General features: G+C 33.7%; 2 protein-coding genes across 2 annotated transcripts in view; one reads left to right on the plus strand and one right to left on the minus strand.

The window, feature by feature from the left end:
- Positions 1–20,443, minus strand: part of LOC143909163 (neuroligin-4, Y-linked-like) — a 91,947-nt gene that overhangs the window by 42,740 nt on the left and 28,764 nt on the right. The window lies entirely within an intron of this gene.
- On the plus strand, positions 6,739–14,626 carry LOC143909679 (uncharacterized). Its single transcript, XM_077427772.1, has 2 exons — positions 6,739–7,443; positions 7,567–14,626. The coding sequence occupies exon 2, from the start codon at positions 8,108–8,110 to the stop codon at positions 13,367–13,369; it is 5,262 nt and encodes a 1,753-aa protein (XP_077283898.1). The 5' UTR covers positions 6,739–7,443; positions 7,567–8,107; the 3' UTR covers positions 13,370–14,626.

Here is a 20,443-nt window from a genome sequence, read left to right on the forward strand (position 1 = left end):
TTACCAAACTCTTTGGATTCATCGGCTTTTCCGCCTTTACCAGATATTCTTAAATAAATGAATAAATAATAACTGAAGCTACTTTTAATTCCAATGATGTTTACATTGCAAACGTATACAATCGTAAATGAGCATTTGATACGTTGATTCAACGCTTAAGCATAGGGATTATGTTCTTTTCAATATTATTTTAATACAATAAAAAGTTAGGAATGAGCGTTAAATTTGAGTAATATCATTAATTTGAAAGCTGTCACATATTTACTGTTGTACGTAAATTTTATGTGTAATTTATTAATATCATTTTCGAATACATTATGTAGGACGTGGTCTAGTTAGCGGGTATACTCGGCGAGTCTCCTTGCGCTCGCATATATCAATGGGGAACTTAATCTCTGACACATCACCAAGGGCGGGTCGTATGTCTTTTTAATTGGCCATTACACGCCGTAATTAAACGCAGATTCCATACAATTAAGACCTTATACAATTTTAACGTTACGTTTCACAATAATGCGATTTATTGCGATAAAACGGTCGAAATCTCCACCTATCCGATGCGGCGACACAAAACAACGCTCACATTTATAATTATTAATTGAATATTACTAATGTGTTTATGATACTTATCATAGTATTGGAATATTCAGTGAGTGCACTTTTGTCGAGAGACAAAGGCGAATAATTAATCTTATTAAAATATATTGTAATACTAATTTCGCACACGCATTTCATAGATCACACCCGATATTAATTTAATATGTTAGAAACATTATATAAATTACATGGATTTAATTTAAATCACAAATAACATAATGCTGCTAGAACATGTTACATTAATATCACGCATAAAGCGAACATAGCTCGTAAAATCGCATGTACGTATATTCATTGCTAATAATATAATTTATTAATACAAATGGAAATTTTGAATTTATTCTAGCTTCGTCAAAATGTATAATGGATTATCAAACAAACATTAAATACACTAGGAAGCTTAGATTGAGTAAACGAAAATCAATTTACATGAGTGGAATGATTTAATCAGGTTTATTGTAAATCTTTTGAGGAAAGAATGACATGAAATTTTAACGATGTAATTTGGGATTAAACATTAAGCTATAAAAAATCACTTATTATTTGAGAAATTCAACGACATAATTGGAAAATTGATTACATGCTTAATTGAAATTTTTATTACATGTGTTATTACTAATTACAAATTTATTTACTTGGATTCCTTTGTATGTATGTATGTATATATGTACCTATATATTCATTACGTACAAATTAATTAATAAATACAGATGAATATTTTTTCCTTTGTTTCAATTTGCATAAATAAACGAATCTCAAAGAAATATAACGTACACTAGGAAGCTTAAACAAAATGTAAGAAAATCAGCTTATATTAAGAGAAATATATCAGTCGGATTTGTTGTAAATATTTTGATAAAATAAATCGAGATACAACATAAAATTTTAATGATGTATTGCGGAGATTAAAATATAAGCTACTAATTAATGTTTATTTGTGAAATTCAACAAATTGAAATACCTCGTGCTTCCAACTTAAATATTATATATTACTTTTGATATATGTGTATGTGTACGTACGTACATATGTATATATATATATATATATATATATATATATATATATATATATATATATATATATATATATATATATATATATATATATATATATATGTGTATATAAATAAAAAGGAATAAAATCATGAAATTGTCATGGAAAATTTCCATATATAAAATCTTTTTGATCTTTTCCATATATATTTTTTTTTGCTTAAAGTCGTTAAAATTTAAATAGTGAGCCATAATCGGAATTTCGTATTGCGCTTTGGCATAATTCGACTCGAATTTCGACGCTCGTATACCGTCAAAAGCGTAATTTTCTTATGCAAAGGTAAGATTGCAAATTAAGGCTTTAGCTCGAATTATTCAAGTGGCCCGTTCATATATGCCTCGTTTTATTTTAGCTCTGCAATATGGGCTCGAGCTGTAATATGGAGCCGAAGTTTTGGGCAAGCGTGCCCGTCTCCCTTATTTATGTGTTTTTATGTGCTAATCTCACGCCGAACAGATCGCACTGTTTTAATAAATTTGTATGCTTTTAGTTTTATCTCAAGTTTGCACCGCCGTTGTAGAATGGACTGAATTTATTTATACTTTCTTCAAATCGAACGCCGATGTATGTATGTATGAAAATATATGAGGATGTGGTGTTTCCGTTATCGTACGAGTGTGGACGAATTTCGCGTCCAAAGAAAGGAAAAACAATTTTCTTTTGTTCCCGTATCACGTAAAAGGAGATTAGGGAAAATGAGATTTGTAATTCGAGAACGGTATTTGAATGGCCTAATCTTCGTTCGTTTCCCCTGCCGTTTCTTCTTCGAGTTTTCTGGCGAACTTTTCTGAATTCATTCTCGTTCTCATCGAATTTACTCTTAAATGTGACTGAAATATTAAATCATTTTATTGATATCCTCGACTTGAGCTCATCATATGAACGTTGTAATATTGTTCTTCAAATGTGACTCAACAGTCTACCAAATTATTACAAGATGCTTGTAATGTAACGTGAAATAATGAAAATTGAACTCTGAAAGGTATATAATTGAAATACGATACATGTATGTATGTCTGAATATTAATTTGCATTTAAATTAAATCTTGAGATTCATTATATAATAATTACTGTATAAAAGTATATAAGATTTTTTTTTTTCATCTTTTGCCTATTGAAAAACATTATATTCTACACACTATAATTAAAACAAAGACTTTATAAATAGTTTTAAAATAATTTTTAATTTTCAATCCGTAAAAGTGGGTCAATACTTTATTTCAAAAATGATCTATACTATTATATATTCAAGTTACATATAAAACCATATTATATTCAAATAATAAACAGATGATATATGTACAATTATTCTTGCTTATATTATATAATACAAGTAAGGGGTGGTGGAAATGTTGAATTCGTAAATGAAAAGTGTCGATTTTCCTTTCCTTTTGTTTTTTTTCCAAAACTTCGATCGTTTTTCATACGCACCAGGCAAAATGTAATCTAGAGTTTCCACTTGGCGTAATTTCTATGTCTTTTGACAAAAAATAGACTTTGATTTCGGGCAAAGCTTAGCGACCGAATTTTCACGAGGCCGCATTATACAAATTATCCTTGAATTTTCACGACAGTTTATAAAAAGACACCCACCCACCTACGCACGCTGTACCCTTTCAAATTGAAAGATTTTTTTTCTCACATTCACGAGGCGAATTTGTAATTTATCATCGCTTCCAAAGTTGACCGTGAATTTTTAATTGAATTATTTTCCCGACAGCACTATTTAATTTTTTTTAATAATTATAATATTCATGGAGCAGACTAAAGCGCGTAAATTACTCTAATAACTTGTAATTAGCAAGAGGTCTCGCTGAAACGTTACAATATCGGTTTACTCGACTGTTCGTGAAACCAAGTCATTATAATAAATGTATTGTGTTACAACATACATTCAATGGCTTAATTACGGATCAAGTATAACTTTATTTATGGAAACACTTATTTACCCAAGATTTTAACAATGATTTAAACCTTTTTCATTACATTTACTGAAAAACGGAAGTATTTTGAAATTCTAAATTACATGAAATTGAAAAGTTCCAAACGGAATTGACAATTGAAACGGAAATGAATTTTGAAATTCATATTATTGTAGCGTGAAAATATATAAGGGTTTCTGATATCGGAGTCAAATATGCAGTAGTAGTGGTAGAAGTAGTTTAATTTTGATCCGTAAACCAACCTGCTCCGAATGAAGCACTTAGCAAATCTGTCGAATATTTAGGGCAAAAACACACAGAGAGGCATATGTCAATTATAAGGATAAAATATTACCGAAAACACTCAAGAAGGTAATTTTTGAACTGTGACTTTTTACATGTAAAAAAATAGGGAAACTTACAAAAGACAAAAGTTCTACTTCCGCTTGTCGGATTTAGTTCAAAATTTTATAATATTTATAGAATTACTATAAATATTATAATCATAAAATATCAAGAAGATAAAAAATATATTTTAAAAAAAGGCCAAAATAAAATAATGAAATATTGTTTATTGAAATCTTATTGGATATTGTAATACTAGTTGTTCATATATATGTACAGCAAGGCCTTTTTGGCACGAACGCGTGTCAGGTCAGTCATGGTAGACCAGTGGTCGATTAGCACCAGTTACGTATCTAATTTTTACGATATATTTTATTTTTTGTATCATAGTGACATAACAGGCAACCCTAAACCTACATATATTAAGTATTTATGGATTTTTGCAATACTTAAAACCAAGTATACTCTAAATAAGTGATATTTTGCTATACACGAAATAATTGATTATCTTTACATTGTTGGCCACATCGATTGCATAAAAATGGTATAAAAAATCAATTGATATATTTTCAGTATTATTTCAAAAATACCGTATTGAAATCAATTCCACAGCCAAAATAGAATGTTTGATCGATATATGTCGAATATAATAACACAAACACATTATGGGGACGTTTATACGAAAACGATGCCTCGTATAGACGTTTATGTTAGAAAAATGCAAATCATACGATCGAATACAGAGCAGTGTGCTGCTTGTGCTTCTCAACATTCTAAAGGACTCTCTGGTACAATTTCAGTAATTCATTTTTTCCATTTCGAAGCACAAAAGCGGCCGTAAGCCGCGCAACAATAGCAGTTATTGTGTTTCGATTTTCATAGATTTTCACTGAAATCCTTCGATCGGTCGGTTCGAACTGATTAGCCTGCGCCGCGGTGAATTCCGCGTAAATTCCGGACTCGAAACGAAGGCTTCATTTGATCTTCATTGTTTTGCCGTTGAATCGGCATTAATCAAAACCCGCTTTTAAGGGGGCGAGAGCGCTGCGGCAGTACAGTGTTAATTAAAACCCGCAACGTTGTGTAGCGCTCACAAATGTTTCACGGTTAACTCTGATGGCGAAGGCAATCAATTTAATCCTGAGGAGTAAATCTTTCTGTAGGGATGGGTCCTAGAAAGCCTTCAGAGCCTCCGGGGGTAAATTAGGCCCTCGCTGCGCGCCTAAATGCCGAAACAAATAATTCGCGTCGCTCTGCCCAAAGACCAAGTACGTACATATACATATACATATACATACATACATACATATATGTATGTATCTCTCGACAAAGATATGATGCTCGTCAAACTATGTGATGCAGACGAATACGCGAATATAACGTATCAATATGCATAAGCGTATATTAACCAATTCCTGTTATCGAGGTTTATTCGTATGAAATCTAATATCTGAAAATGTATATTTATAAATATCGTTTCATACATTACATTTGTAAAGGTAGATAGTACGCTATTTGAGTCGAAAATAAGTTATTAATAACTGAGCAATTCTATCAGATAGGGATGCGAATCTGTGTAACGTCAGATATACCCAAAAATCGTTGATAATACTACCCCCTGTATTATATAAAAATCATTCGTTCAAATTCATTGGGCATGTTTTATATTCTAAATATAATCTGTGAGGATTTATGGAACGCTTTTTAAACTCAATCCTATTAAAGAGATATAATATATGTGAGAACTGTTTTCAAAATATAATATGTACGACTCAGTACCATTATTATGTTAGTAGGCAAGTACATACATATGTGGAAGATGATTTATAATTTTTTGGTGTTATTTTGTTATTTTGTGTTATATGTATTAGCAGTTTGCTATATAAATAAATAAATAAATAAATATGTATGTAAATATATGGTAACTAAATTAAAAATTCAGATTTTTTTTAAATAATGTCGAAAACATTTAACTATAATTATGTGCTTATTTCCCTTTATACTATCCAACACTACACGTCAACAGCTCAGCATAACATTGCATGGAAAAAGGCTACATCTAATCATACTATACAGTACCGTCTGTTTTAGGCACGTTCATTTTGGACGAGTGCAGTGCAAATTCGTCGAGTCAATATTGTCACAATATGACGTTTCCGAAAATATTCATATGCAAGTGGCAACATTTTCGTTAGTACGCGTGCACTCGCCACTATGACGTCATGTCATGCGTGAATATTTCCACAGTGGATAAATAAAATCGGTTCTGCTTGACACGTTTCGGTGACATATACTGCTGTATAATATGAATAGATCGTGTCTGCTGTTTAAATTTAACAACGGTTGCTACTGTTTAAATTTAACAAAGAATATTTTTTGTACTGCTGTTTACATATGTGCAAATACCGACTTGAACTATGCTGGTATAAACGAAATTTTAAAATAAAATTTAGTGTATATAAATTTTTATTTTATTCCAATTTGGTTAATTAGAATCAAAAATGTATATATTTTATGTTGGAATTTTAAACTTTATATATTAGAAACATAATATAAACTGAATTTAGGTCCCGAAAACTATATTTAAGTACAATTTAATAATGTATTTATTGTTTGTGCTGAATTCTATCAAACAAAGCGCATACGCCCCAATTTGTATCACAATAAATGAAATGTCGATAGCAGAGAAAGCTTACATATTATAGCTGTTCCGACTTTTGTAATGACGTGTGGCAAACAGTCTTATTAACTGATTGTCGATTGGCATTATTGACGAGTTGGCATTAGTGTCGGCCCAAGCGGAAATACGCGACGGTCGACAGAGTTCGAGCAGACGGCGTACGGACAACTTGTGTTCCGTACGCTCCGCTGAACCACCACGTGCAAATTTTACATTTCAATAAACTACATCAAACCATTATCGAAGTCTTTTCCATGATGGTCACTTCGAACCGGACACCAGTAACCTAGGCCACAACACCAAACGGACAAACCAATAGGAAAAAACGTGGTCGAGAAAAAATGGATGTCAATTAAGAAATCGGTATCGTTCCTTTGTTACTATCCATACCTTTCCAATACTAATAACATGTTTGCTTCTATTTCAGCAATATATTGATTGATGTACAGAGGTACATGACCGCGTGATTGACGCAGAAAATATATAAATAAAAACATAACCTACAAAGACGCATGGGACACAGAGGTAATCCAAAATTATCGGAACGATCACATAAACATCGTAAAGGATATTCAAGTAAGTGAATGTATTCAATCTCAGGCAATCTGTTCAAAAGGCAATCATGTGGGTAGGTCAGTTTTAAAATATGTTTTAAAGTATAACAATTAATTAACGCGATTGTATAAAATAATATCGCGCTACGAAGGAATGTTTCATCGGTCGCATCGAATTTCGTATTAAAAGTGTAAAATCAGATGTAGTGTAAAATTAGCAAAGCACGTGGAGAATTATACTTGTAGCCCCAAAGTGGATTAAATCAAGTACATACCGGTATATTCATATCGGTAGATCTTTGTTTCTTAATGTGTGTAGAAACACCCTCCCCCCCCCCCCTTCCACGATAAATGTGGAATTATACTTGTAGCCCCAAAGTGGCTTAAACCAAGTACATACCGGTATATTCATAGCGGTAGATCTTTGTTTCTTAATGTGTGTAGAAACACCCTCCCCCCCCCCCCTTCCACGATAAATGTGGAATTATACTTGTAGCCCCAAAGTGGCTTAAACCAAGTACATACCGGTATATTCATATCGGTAGATCTTTGTTTCTTAATGTGTGTAGAAACACCCTCCCCCCCCCCCCCCTTCCACGATAAATGTGGAATTACACTTGTAGCCCCAAAGTGGATTAAATCAAGTACATACCGGCATATTCATACATCGGTAGATCTCTTTGTTTCATAATGTGTGATGAAACAGTGGTGATTTAAAATAAATCACAAGACTTGTAGCCCCAAAGTGGTTTAAATCAAGCACCCACCAATTTAGGGTTGTAATTTCTTCCAAAATATGTTGGATAGATTCTGGTGATAATAGTTAAAGTAGAATATTAAGATTCACGGTTAATCATTGAATATTATTACCTTATCTCTACGAATAGTTCAATTGACAGCTATAGTAGAGAACAACTGTATTTATGAGACGAAATAGTGCAACTTTCTGAAACAAATGTCAAGTGCTGAAAACGAGGAAATAGAAGCTTCGACTTCCAAGTCGCATAAAGGTCGAAATCCAACTAGGGACGTAGAACCTATTAGAGACAGGTCAAGCTCTAGAATACATCAGACTCGAAGTCAGACTCAATCGATAGAAATATTAGCGAAGGAAAATAAAGTAGAAGTTATAATGACGTCAATAGAATTAAGGTATTCAGGCGCGGTACAAAGACTAAAAGGAAAAATAGATAAATCCTCCGAATTAGATGAAGGACAGTATCAAACCATTAAAGAAGCATACGATTATGTCCGAAAACTCCATTACGAATATTTAGATAACCTTACAGACATACCGAAAGCGGCCAAAATAGACGAAGAGTACGATGCAATTACAATAACAGTTAAAAATCTTAAAGCAGCATTAGATTGCCAATCCTTTCAAGATAGTAAACTAAAGGTAGAGCAAGCAACAATTAAATTTGCTAGAGATAAGTTACCGACGTTAACCATTCCCACATTTCAGGGAGATCCATCTGAATGGCAATCGTTTCAACAAGCTTTTAAGAATATAATAGGAAACAAAACGGAATATTCGAATGTCACGAAATTGCAATATTTGCATCAATCCTTAATCGGTCCCGCTTTGGCAGCTGTATCAGGTTTAGATATTAGCTCAGACAATTACGAAATAGCTTGGAGTATTTTAGACAAGCAATATAATTTACCAAGACTTAATCTCAAAACTAGGATTAATTCACTTTGTGACTTAAAATTAATCACAAGAGAATCACATATCGAATTGAGAAATCTATTGAATCAGGTAACAGTGTGTATTAAAAACATTGAATCGTTGGGTTACGCGAGAGAAATTTTAGATCCATGGGTAACATGTTTAGTTCTAAGGAAATTACCTTTTAATATAGTAAGAGACTGGGAAATATCGCTGGTTAGCAGAGAAATGCCACCATATGAAAGTTTAGAGACATTCTTGCAGAATAGATGTAATGTATTACAATCTACTGCATCTGTAACTACGGTGAAGGAATTCCCTCATAGTCGTCAAAGAATCATGAGAACTCATGTCGCGAACAAAAACCCATCAAGTAAGGTAAACGCATGCGCATTCTGTCGAAATAATCATTTCATAGGCAAATGTGATAAATTCAAAGCAAAATCCAGTATGGAAAGAAATGAATTCGTTAAATCTAATAACATGTGTTTTAAATGTTTAAATTCATCGCATAAGATAACAAATTGCAAGTCTAACTATAATTGCTTAAGGTGCAAACAAAACCATCACACTTTGTTGCATCAGGACGATACATTTAGTTCCAATAATACGGGAAGGAAGTCAATTAATGCTCATTCTACTCATTTCTCTCAAAGGGAGATAATTTTACCGACGGTACAAGTAGACATTATAACGTCCAATGGAACGGTCGTTAAGGGTCGCACATTATTAGATTCCGGCTCACAAGTCAACTATGTTACCACATCTTTCGCTAAGAAGAATAACTTCAAATTAGAGAAAATCTCTCAAAAAATTGTAGGTATCGCTAATCAAGAAAGTAGCATTCGTCACATCACCAAGGTGACCATAAGGTCTTCAACCACTAATTACTCAACCAAAGTGTTGTGTTTGGTATTACCAGAAATTACTGGCGAAATTCCAACTGTGAAACTGGATCAACAGTTAATTTCAATACCAGCGGGAATCAAGTTATCAGATCCCCTTTGGAATAAACCGACGCCAATCGATTTCTTGCTCGGCGCCGAGATTTGCGTTCATGCTATGAAAGCAGGAACCATCCAGTTAGGAAAAGGTATGCCTATCTTAAAGGATACCGAATTCGGATGGACAATAGTTGGTCCATATCCCGAAGTAAATAATGCTCCAGGGAAGAGCCACATAGGCTTAAGTCAATTAGACAGTCACATTCAAAACTTTTGGATGATCGACCAGGTTCCTATGGTAAAACATCAATCTCTTGAGGAGAAAAGATGTGAGGAACATTTCCAAGCACACACATCACGAGATAAAAACGGTAGATTTTGTGTAGCTTTACCATATAAAAATTCCCCGGTAGTATTAGGAAGTTCATTGCACATTGCGGAGAAAAGACACAAAACTTTGGAAAGACGTTTTTTAGCCAATAATAATTTAAAAATGGAATACAATAAAGTTTTAGAAGAGTACATAAATTTAGGACATATGTCAGAGTGTGAACCTCCGGAGGCACATGAGGTTCATTGTTATTTACCTCATCACGTCGTGGTTAAGGAGTCTAGCCTTACCACTAAATATCGTGTAGTTTTTGATGCGTCCGCAAAGACAACGTCTAATATCTCACTAAATAATATTTTGATGGTGGGACCTAATGTCCAATCAGATTTGTTAAGTTTACTACTCAACTTTCGACTCCATAAATACGTGATTACTGCGGATATTAAGCAGATGTACCGACAGATTCAAATAGCAGAGAAAAATAAAAATGTACAACGAATCATTTGGCGAACAGATCCCCAGAGTAAATTCAAGCATTACAAGCTTAATACAGTAACATTCGGAACTGCTTCAGCCCCATTTTTAGCTACTAGATGTCTAAATCAGTTAGCAGAGGAGAATAGAAACAAATATCCCATCGCTAGTAAAGTGATCGAACGTGATTTTTATGTTGATGATTTGCTCACGGGAACTAATACTATTGAAGCTGGTAAATTATTAAAGGTTCAACTGGAAACCATATTATTATCAGCCGGTATGCCCTTAAGCAAATGGACATCGAACAACTCCGATATAATCACGGATGTTAAAGCTGACGATTGTTCAGATTTTAACTTCTCTAACGAATCACACAAAACTTTAGGTTTATTTTGGAAACCGCGGGAAGACGTTTTTGTATTTAAGGTTCAAACCGAAGTCGAGACTGAAAATATAACAAAAAGAAACTTTTTATCAGTAATTAGTCAGATCTTCGACCCATTAGGACTATTATCTCCATTGTTAATTAATTATAAGATATTAATGCAATCTGTCTGGCAACAAACCATTGGTTGGGATGAATTCATTCCTCAGACAATCTTCAAAAAATGGAAAGATTGCCAATTATCCAATACAGTCATGAAACTTTATAAAATTCCTAGATTGATAATACTAAATAATGCCATTAATATACAGGCACACGGATTTTGTGACGCATCCGAGAAAGCTTATGGTGCTTGTATTTATGTAAAATGTACTGATCAATTGGGAAATTCCAAATGTCATCTTGTGTGTTCTCGTTCGAGAGTCGCTCCGCTCAGTTTTGTAACTATTCCGCGTTTAGAGCTGTGCTCCGCTATGTTATTATCAAAGTTAATGAAGTCAACAATAGACCAATTAACAATTCATATTAATGAAAAATATTATTGGACGGATTCAACCGTCGCATTGCATTGGATTAGAGGAGAGTCATGTAAATGGACCACCTTCGTTGCCAATCGAGTGGCCGAAATCCAATCAATATCTCAACCCATTGAGTGGTACCATGTCTCCTCTACAGACAATCCAGCAGATTTAATTTCTCGAGGGACTCAACCATCAGAATTAAATCATAATTCGTTATGGTGGGACGGCCCTAGTTGGTTGAAATTAGACGAATCACGATGGCCTCGAAGACCTCCTGAGATCACAATAGATCTTCCAGAGAGAAGGGTAGTCACTAACGCTACCCTTGTGAGGGAAAATAATTGGATAGATAAATATTCTCATCTTCCAAGACTCCTTCGAGTTTTATCATATGTTCGTCGGCCACTAAGGAATAAACAATTAAACGTTAAAGAAAATAACGAACCGTCCGCTTTAGAATTAAAAGATGCTTTAAATAATTTGATAAGGTTATCGCAAATGGAATCATTTCCATTGGAATATCGTTTGCTGAGCAAGGGACATCCAATTCCCAGTAGCAGTAAATTAGCTAAATTGTCCCCTCTATTCCACGAGAATTTAATTTGTGTTGGAAGTAGACTTCCTCTGGGAACAACTCTATCAACGTCACCCATTATCTTGTCAAATAAGCATAAACTTACACACATGATTGTCCGAGATGCGCACTTGAAATATATTCACTTGGGTACTCAAGCCTTACTGTCGTTATTGCGGCAGACCTATTGGCCATTGGCCGGACATAATACTGTCAAAGGAGTGGTGCGTTCATGTGTCATTTGTTTCAGAAATAAACCACTGTCACACAATAGATTAATGGGATTACTCCCGCTTGAACGTACCACTGCGAATTTTCCTTTCAGTCATGTGGGGATAGATTTCGCAGGACCTTTTCCTGTGAAGAGTGGTTGCAATAAGAATTCTAAGATAATTAAGGGTTACGTTTGTGTCTTTGTGTGTTTTTCCAGTAAGGCAGTTCACTTGGAACTTGTCGGAGACTTAACGAGTTCAAATTTCTTAAATTGTTTAAGAAGATTCGTAGCCAGACGTGGCAGGCCCAATACGATATATTCCGACAATGCTACTAATTTTGTCGGTGCAAGTCGTGAACTCGTTAATTTAGTAAAATTAATTTACGAACGTCCTCATGAGGAGAAGCTACTACGGTATGTAGCCTCCGAAGGGATTCGTTGGAAGTTTAACCCGCCAAGGGCGCCTCACATGGGAGGGCTGTGGGAAGCAGCGGTTAAATCCATGAAGATTCATTTAAACAAGGTGTTAAAGGCCACCACCTTAAATTTCGAATCATTTTGTACGGTATTGACTCAAATAGAAGCTTGCATGAATTCCCGTCCTCTTAGTCCCTTGTCTTCGGATCCACTAGACCTTTTACCCCTCACACCTGGACATTTCTTAATTGGCAGATCCTTACTCGCTCTTCCAATGGAGGTTAAATATAACACTAATGTCCATGCCAATCTGCTTCAGATACAATTGACCACAGCAGCATTTTGGAAACGTTGGTCGGCGGAATATTTACATTCTTTGCAGTTACGACACAAATGGAAGAAGGACTCGAGCAACAATCTGAGTGTGGGTCAAATGGTCCTGTTAAAGGAGGAACACATGCTGCCAACCCGATGGGTCTTGGGTCGAGTCACTAAATTGTATCCCGGACCAGATGGCAGAGTTCGAGTCGTCGACGTCTTTACTGCCAGCGGAGAGTTTCGTCGGTCCAGTCATCTAGTGGCGCCATTGCCGATTCTACCACAAGGACCACTTGACAGGAAGGAAGATCAGCAAGAGGGAGGAGAAACAGCAGCTTCAATTCCGTCAACTTCGGTAGCTTAGTTTAACCCGAAGACACTACCCCCAACTCATATTACTTATTAGATGTAATCATGAGTTTAAATCAGTCAATGTTAATAGTAGTACTCCGTAATTCACTTTAATTGTGTTGTGTGTATAATTTAAGCTATTTTCATTTTAACATTCGGCAGTATATATCTCCGAATTTAATCTAATCATTTTGTCTTTATAATATAAGACTTGTCTCATGTCATCACTCGGAAGGATTATATCCGAGTTTAAAATAAACTGTTCAAATTTGACAGTTAAAATTAGATTCATGATTTGTTAATGTTAGTCTCCAAGCCACACTTAATGGAGCATCTTAAATTATTTCATGTCTACTTAATTATAACCTGCCGGGAGTCATCCGCAGGTCTTATGTTTCTTGTTATGAAAACATAAGTTAACTCTTACTGTTTATAGTATTTATGTGAATCATAGAATAAGTAAATATTATAATACTGAACATTTCGATGTAACGTAGAGACATCTATAATCATAGTTCGCCTTCATTTCCTGCTTGTAGGAATGAATGAATGACTTTCCAATTTACTTTTAATTTAGCAATGTTTGTGCTACTTGTTGATGAAATCAAGTTAACTTAGGAGCATTACACTCACTAATCAAGTTTAGTTGATCGGTAATAGCTGATCTGTCTTGACAACTGTAACAGTGTCAACATTGTATTGTCTAAGTTAACATCAAGATGAGGAATGCTTAAGTTTTAAACCATATACAGTCCACTCTCTCTTCTTTAAAGTAAACTTATCTTGTAATGCTTATTCACAGCTTCAAAGGAGATTTCAAAAATTTTAATGTAAAGAGAAACAACATTCACCAGAGGTATACCTATAAGTTGAAATATTACTGAACCAATAAATTGATTTTATCCTCACACTGGATGAGGCAAAGGTTTCATTATTCACCCTCTATTTAATTATTTTAAGAGCTATGATTTATTGTAAACGACTCGTCAGTAATGCTGTAACTCTGTAGAATAACTGTATTGTTCAACAGTTTTCCTATGTGGGACTATGTTCCGACTTTTGTAATGACGTGTGGCAAACAGTCTTATTAACTGATTGTCGATTGGCATTATTGACGAGTTGGCATTAGTGTCGGCCCAAGCGGAAATACGCGACGGTCGACAGAGTTCGAGCAGACGGCGTACGGACAACTTGTGTTCCGTACGCTCCGCTGAACCACCACGTGCAAATTTTACATTTCAATAAACTACATCAAACCATTATCGAAGTCTTTTCCAATAGCATTGTACCCAGGCTCAGCCTGAGGGTATGTGGCGCCCTAGGCAGATTGGCTTTCAGTGCCCCCTTCTCTCTTAATATTTTTTAAATAATCTATCTAATAAAAAATTATTAAAAAAAAAACTTAGCAACTCTTTCAATAAGGAAGAATTGATTAAAATTTTTCAATATTCAACACTTCCAATATTTTATTTAACGTCACTTTTCAGCAGTATTTTATTCAAATACAATTCCAAGTAAGCATTTCTACCGACGACACCATATTGATTGTTAAGTTTTATTCGTGATTCGTTGATATTTGACAGTCGACTTACTGCGTTCCTCGTGAATTATTATATTTTATATTCAGTATTTAGTTTTTATTTGATTATAAAAAAAAATTTATAATCAAATAAAAACTAAAAAATTAGAGCGTCTTTCAGCTATGAACCCGCTCTGATTGTACCTATAATACTAAATGGATTGGTAAAATCTGTTCAAAAAGGTATACTAGATTTGGATAAATCTCTCTTGAACTGCATACATATACATATGTTGTAATATCTATCTTGGTATTGAGCCAATATGAGATAAACATATAAATGTACCAGTATGTACCAGTGGCGTACCGTCATTGGATTAGAGGTACTATACTAGCCCCCTAAAATCATTTACCTAAAATTTAGAAATATCAACAATTCAATTACAAAAAATTAAAATCGTTGTCCATATTGATATTGATGGCCCTATTTAAGGTAGTGGACTCGCCGTCTCAATTCTGTTTCCTTCGTGGTACTGGAGAATTGTTGTGTATATGTATACTTTAAATTGAATCATTTATTCAAGCATATTCTGAATTGAATAAATGATCAAGAATATTCTGAATTGTTTCTTGAACTTTTTATTTTTTATTTTTACAGGACTTCTGAGTAATCGGCTTAAGAAACGATTCCCTCAGAGCAAATCAGTGTGGAGAACAAATCAAATACCGATGTCGTAAATGTGCGACATTCAAAAATTCGGAAGATTAGGTTATGAAGATATACGAGGCGTTTTTAAGAAAAGTAGGCACTAAATGTTATAATTCAGATTATTATAATTTATAAATTAAAAATATTTTATATATATCATATATATTTTAAAATACTGGTATGTAAATAAATATATGTATAATATATTGAACTGTTAAGAGGGCTGTAAACCCGAAACCTTAATTTTGTTACCGTTCCTTTCTTCGATATATGTACATATATATTGAGTGTATGTATATATTGAGTGAATGCGACAATATATATCAATATATATATTGACTGAATGCGACAGTCGCGCTTCGACCAGATAAAACGTATTTTAAATTGACAAAATCGAGGTTTCGTACTGTCCTATTTTCTCCTCCAAAACTGGACCAATTTTAAAAAAAAATTCATCATCGGTATGAGAAAAATACTTTCTGTGCATCTATCGGCGTATTTTTTTTTAAATCGACCGTTAAATAAGCACGTTGGACTCGTTTCGTGGGTGTAAAAAAGAGGTGATTTTATAGATGTTTGGCGGCTCCTAGCGCCTATAAAAAATAATTAATCAAAAAAATAAAACAATAGATGCACCCCAATGGTGGATATCTATAGCATATTAAAAAATAATTTCTCTAGTTCCATAATTGAGGAAGCGAGAAGTATAGTATATTGTATGGACAAGGCGCTGCTGTTCACCCCTCTCAAAGGAATCCCCCGACAAAAATTCGAGAAAAATTGAGTGAAGTTTTCTTTCGATTTCATACATAGCTGCAATGCACTTTCTTCCATTCGACTTTATGGAAAAGTGGGTCAATAGCATCGAACCGATCGTTTGCTTCTCAGAAAACGTGGCTTACATTCAAAATTGAATTTCAGCTTCGTAAAATTTTACCATTTCCAAATACAAAATATTGGCTAATGATAAGTAAAAGCAGAAAATTTCACTCACCCGTTAATAAAAAAAAGAACTCAAATCCAATTTTAATTTTCGTTTTCTTTTCTATATTTTAATTCGAGATTTTGTATTAAAATTGTAGATATTATATTGAGCAGTTCGTTCAAATTGAAGATTGATTAAAATAAATTTGTTTTCCCTTTGAATGGAGGGCACTGGACGTCCGTCAATCAAAATCATAATTTCATTTGTCAGGGTCATACCGGGTGCCAAAATACACCAGCGAAACGATTTTTATTATTAAAATATTCCATCGATTGGTCTATGATTGATTCGAGGGTTTCAGTCAGCCGAAAAATCTTATCGGATGTATACATAAATTCAGGATGGACTGCGAGGAAAAAATATCGAATGTAACGTAGACGAATGAGCGGTGAAACGAAACGCTATAACGAGGTTCTCGCAAAGTACGAGTATAATACCACTGTTCGAGCTCCTTCTACGGCCAGTCGTTCGCGAGAGTGGTCCATAAATCAACCCCTTTTCCCGCTCCCCTGACCTTTAGTAAGACATTTCAATATAAGTCTCGTGAAAATTGAATGCAAACTTGACACCTTTACAATGGAATATCGACGAACAATTCCACCATTGATAGCAAATGCTAATGTTTCTTCAATTATCAAATTTATTTGCTCTACTTCATAATAGAGGCCTGTCAAATTTTCTATATTTACTGCTATAAATATTTACAGACAAATACAAAAACTTCAATTGTGAAATTTTATAGTATAGTGGCCCCAGTTCACGAAAATTCGTGCTTGTAGTTTGTAGCTGTACACAAAACACGTTCCACGAGTTATCGTTGACGGCCACACCTGTACCAAAACGCGCGCCGTGTCTCATGCCGTCTCGCTCACTCTGCCAGTCTATTTCACATAGCTCCACGATTTATTTCAAGTATGAATGAGATAGTGTGTAAAAAGTAACTATTATAACTGTTCAAATATGTAGCCTGCGAGGTTAAGTAGGGGCGGTGAACAGGCTCATCTGATAGCTAGGTGTCATCACGTCGATCTGACAGTCGATTTTGACTAAATTTTGATGATTTTGTTAATGATTAAATTCTTTTGGCATAATTATTTTTTCATACATATTTTTACATACATATGTATGTATATTTTATTTTATTTATTTTTATTTTATTTTATTAATTGAAAAATCAACAGACAGGATGTACAGAGATAGGTATAAAAAAAACAAAAAGTAAATAAATAATATATGTAGCATCCGAGTCCAATAATAGATTTTTACAAAAATGAAAAAGATAAATATAAGGAAAACAAATTAAAAAGTAAAAAATAAAGGCATGACAAAATATGTAGTACATTGCATAATTAAACTATAGTATTAAAATATTTGGAAAAGGTTATACAAATATATACAGATATATCAGGAAGGCTTAACAGGTAAACCCCAAATGCGCCTTCCTGGTCCACATAATTATTACATGGATACATGTAAATCTAAACAAAATCTGGCATCCATGGTCAGATATTACAAACATCGTATGAATACGATAAATAACTTTCATGTAACAATACGAATTTTTATATTCGATAAACAACCACAGAGACATCTATGGTGAGCAATATGGCGAAACCTAAGATATAACAATAACAGAAAATTGGGATGGGAAGGAAGGAAACGCCAATTTTTACAGGAACCGTTTCAATGAAAATCAGAAAAATTGGCAAATTCTGATAAGAAACGATCGACCTCGACAAACCAAGGTCTGGCCAACAACGAGGCTTAGTGGGACTCGAACTCGTAACATCAAGTACGAAATAATTCAACATTCACCACTAGACCACGCATTTTTTTACAATCAGAATATTTTTACTAACCTCTTCAAAGTTCGAAATTGATTTTGTCGTGTGACAAAATTTGGGTTCTTATCCGATCTTTTTCAAACTTTGTCATTTTGCTCATTTTGGTCATCAATATAAGTGTAGATTACGTCCGCCATTAAGATAGTGAAAAATAATCGTCATAGACACCTTTGAAAATACTGCATCTACGTTCAAGGTGACGTCTATCGTCCACACTGTTCTGATCGTTTTTTTCCTTTTCGCCCCCCTCTCGCTATGACAGATTGAGCGCTTTGCCATACTCATGATCAAAGTTTACGGAGAGTTGGTGATTTCTCAATTAGGTTTTTTTATATATTGTCTTAATTTTATAAACAAAATATAGAAGAGATTAGTTTTTCAAAAACATATATATTTTTTAAAATGAAACTATTTTTTAACGTGTGTATACATATGTATAAATTATTTAATTTTTCATTGTATGTGTTGTTATTCATATTCAAAACAAATACGCATAGTATTCACCTGCATATGATGTACTTATGTAGAATGTATTCCGTATAAAAATTATCTTCTAAATTTCCCAAAAATGGGACGCACTGGCATAATTACTTGTGATCGAACTGCCTAACCACATAAATAATAATATTAGTTTCTAGCAATCATCTCATGTTTTTAAAACAGCCAGCAAACAATTGACTATACTTTAGAGCAGACCCCTGATAAAGGTTCAAGCGCGTGATTTGTCGCGTTTCACTTATAGTCTTTTCCGAAAAAACTCATAATTAAATAATAATAAAACAAAGTTTTTTAAAAACATACCTCTTCTATAATTTGTATATAAAATTATTATTTTGAATAAAAATACCAATAATTTTATTTTACTACCGCCATCTATGTATAAAATTAATGACTGCGAGACGTCACCGAGATTAAAAATTTTCGATCTTGAAACGCTTCTTAAACGATATTTACTTATATTGATGACCAAAATGAGCAATATGGCAAAGTATGAAAACGATCGGATAAGAGGCAAACTTTTTCCTGAATTGTAATCGTAAGTGAAACGTAAAGGTGGTATGTAATAAAAGCAATATTTTGATGTCAAAATCGAGATCTGAAATTCCAAATATGAATCATATAATATATATACATATGTATATATAAAAAAACGGACGCATGTATGTTTATGGGTATGAATGTGGTGGACGCGTCGACAAGTATTGGGATTTTCAAAAAACAAATTTTAGACTACTAGGAGTATACGTTATTCATAGGGATATGGCGTGACGACCAATAGAGGAGTCGCTAGGAAGTGGAGGACACAGTGGGGAAATGGAGAAAACATACACACACACACACACATTCATTCATCATTTCGACGCAGGCGAATGGGAAGCGTTTTAATACGGGCGCGCGCCAATAAATTACTTATATTTATTTATTTATTACATAATAGTTATTACTTATGTACTAGTGGTTTTACCCGGCTTTGCTCAGTATTTATTATATAAACCGATTAAACATGGTTAATCTTATAGTAAAGATTAATTTGTATTTTATTAAATTTATCGAAATAAAGAATCGAAAAAAAATAGTATTTAGTGATAGCCAAACAGAAATTAATGGATTTTTTTTATATAAAAGTGAACCGGAACTGAAAAAATAATCATGATCCGGAACTGGAACAGGTATCCGGATCCGGAACCGGAACTGAAAAAGAAATCGAGATCGGGAACTGAAACAGTAATCGGGATCCGGAATTGAAAAAGACACCCGGATCTGGAAATGATAAAAGAACTAAAAAAGTAATCCGGAAACAGAATCGAAATCGAAAGCGAAATTGATAACGTCTGCAATATCTAACGATAACGTTGATTTGTTTTCGATGTTACCACCCAACATTACATATTTACTTACATACATACATAAATAGTTACAAAGTCTCTTTCGAAATTATATATTAGATAATATATAACTTCATTTTAATTCCATTGAAATCAACGGGCACAATATTAATAACTGTATAAAAGTTATACAAACATTTATTA

This window comes from Arctopsyche grandis, chromosome 3, assembly GCF_051622035.1.
Source record: "Arctopsyche grandis isolate Sample6627 chromosome 3, ASM5162203v2, whole genome shotgun sequence".
In the NCBI taxonomy this organism is placed as follows: Eukaryota; Metazoa; Arthropoda; class Insecta; order Trichoptera; family Hydropsychidae; genus Arctopsyche; species Arctopsyche grandis.